At 68.0% G+C, this 1,171-nt stretch overlaps 1 protein-coding gene across 1 annotated transcript in view; it reads left to right on the forward strand.

The window, feature by feature from the left end:
* Positions 1 to 1,121, forward strand: part of AURANDRAFT_68825 (hypothetical protein) — a gene marked incomplete at both ends in the record, with an annotated part of 6,697 nt that extends 5,576 nt beyond the window's left edge. Inside the window, one exon of the mRNA XM_009044557.1 lies at positions 890 to 1,121. Within this exon, the coding sequence (XP_009042805.1) occupies positions 890 to 1,121 (232 nt within the window). The remainder of the gene's footprint in view (positions 1 to 889) is intronic.
* Between the last annotated feature and the right edge of the window lie 50 nt (positions 1,122 to 1,171).

Here is a 1,171-nt window from a genome sequence, read left to right on the forward strand (position 1 = left end):
TCAATTTGAGGTGGTGTGTATAAAGTTGCACTTCTTCCCGCCGGGGTAAAATCGAGCGAATGTCCTCCGTGCTTCATGATCGACATTGTGCAGCGTTTTGGCGGCGCGCTGCGATGGGATGGCCGTCTTTGAGGGCCCGCCGCTCCGCGAATATGCAGAATTGTGCAACGATCCCAGCAGCTGCGAGGGCCGCAAGGACGAGGGTGAGGCACATGCGAAGACGCGACGCTCATACGACCGCGTGGCGACTGGAACGGGGAGGTAGAGTGGGTGGGAAGCGACGCGCTGCCCCCTCGCGACCCCTCTAACATAGTTTTCGAGCCATCGCAGCAGCGGAGATCGTTCGTCATCGACCCCGTCGCGTCCAGCGCGGCAGGTTCCTCGGGGGAGCCCGAAATCGTCGAGTCCACCGGGCCGAGCTCTGACGGCGTTTCGTCCCGACGGTGGCCGTGGGGTGTCTGGGGCTGCCCCTGCCGCCGGACATGGTCTCGATCCGTTCCATACCACCATGGGGTCGGGTCCAGACCATCTCGGGCGGCGTGGGCCCACCCCAGGCGCCTCGGGCTGCCCCTCGGGACCTCGAGCCGACCGACGTCGGGTTCGACGGCTTCCGCATGGTCGACGCCGCCCCAACCGCGCTGGATCCGCGTCGTGGCGGGTCGACGCCCGAACGAGGGCGTTTGGGGCGGCAGCGAGACACCTTCCCCAGTGCCGATCCCGGCGCATAACGCTCAGACGCCATCGCGAGCGCCGCGAAGAAAAGCCCATGCAACGACGGCTTTTGCTGCACTGTGCCGCTTCAACAGGGGACAAACTCAGAGTAAATACCCCGGCGGGGAAGGCGACGATGCAGTCTCCGCAGCGATCGATCGAGAACGATGGCGGGCAGCACCCTCACCGTCGTCGTCGCCGCCGCCGCCGCCGCCGCCGATGCCGCCTGGGTCCCGCCGAACGCGACGGCGCGGCCCATCTGGCACCTCGGCGGCCTCGACAACGCGCCGGGCTACGTCGGCGACGCCAACGGCATGATGCTCCGCGGCGGGCTCTACCACGTCGCCTGGCAGTGCTTCCTCAAGGAGGGCGAGCGCATGCGCTGGTGCCACAGCGCGTCCCGGGACCTCGTCCGCTGGTGGCCCCTGCCGCCGATGACGCAGCCCGGCGCGGAGAGCGG

The sequence above is a fragment of the Aureococcus anophagefferens genome, assembly GCF_000186865.1.
Source record: "Aureococcus anophagefferens unplaced genomic scaffold AURANscaffold_439, whole genome shotgun sequence".
Classification (NCBI taxonomy): Eukaryota; class Pelagophyceae; order Pelagomonadales; family Pelagomonadaceae; genus Aureococcus; species Aureococcus anophagefferens.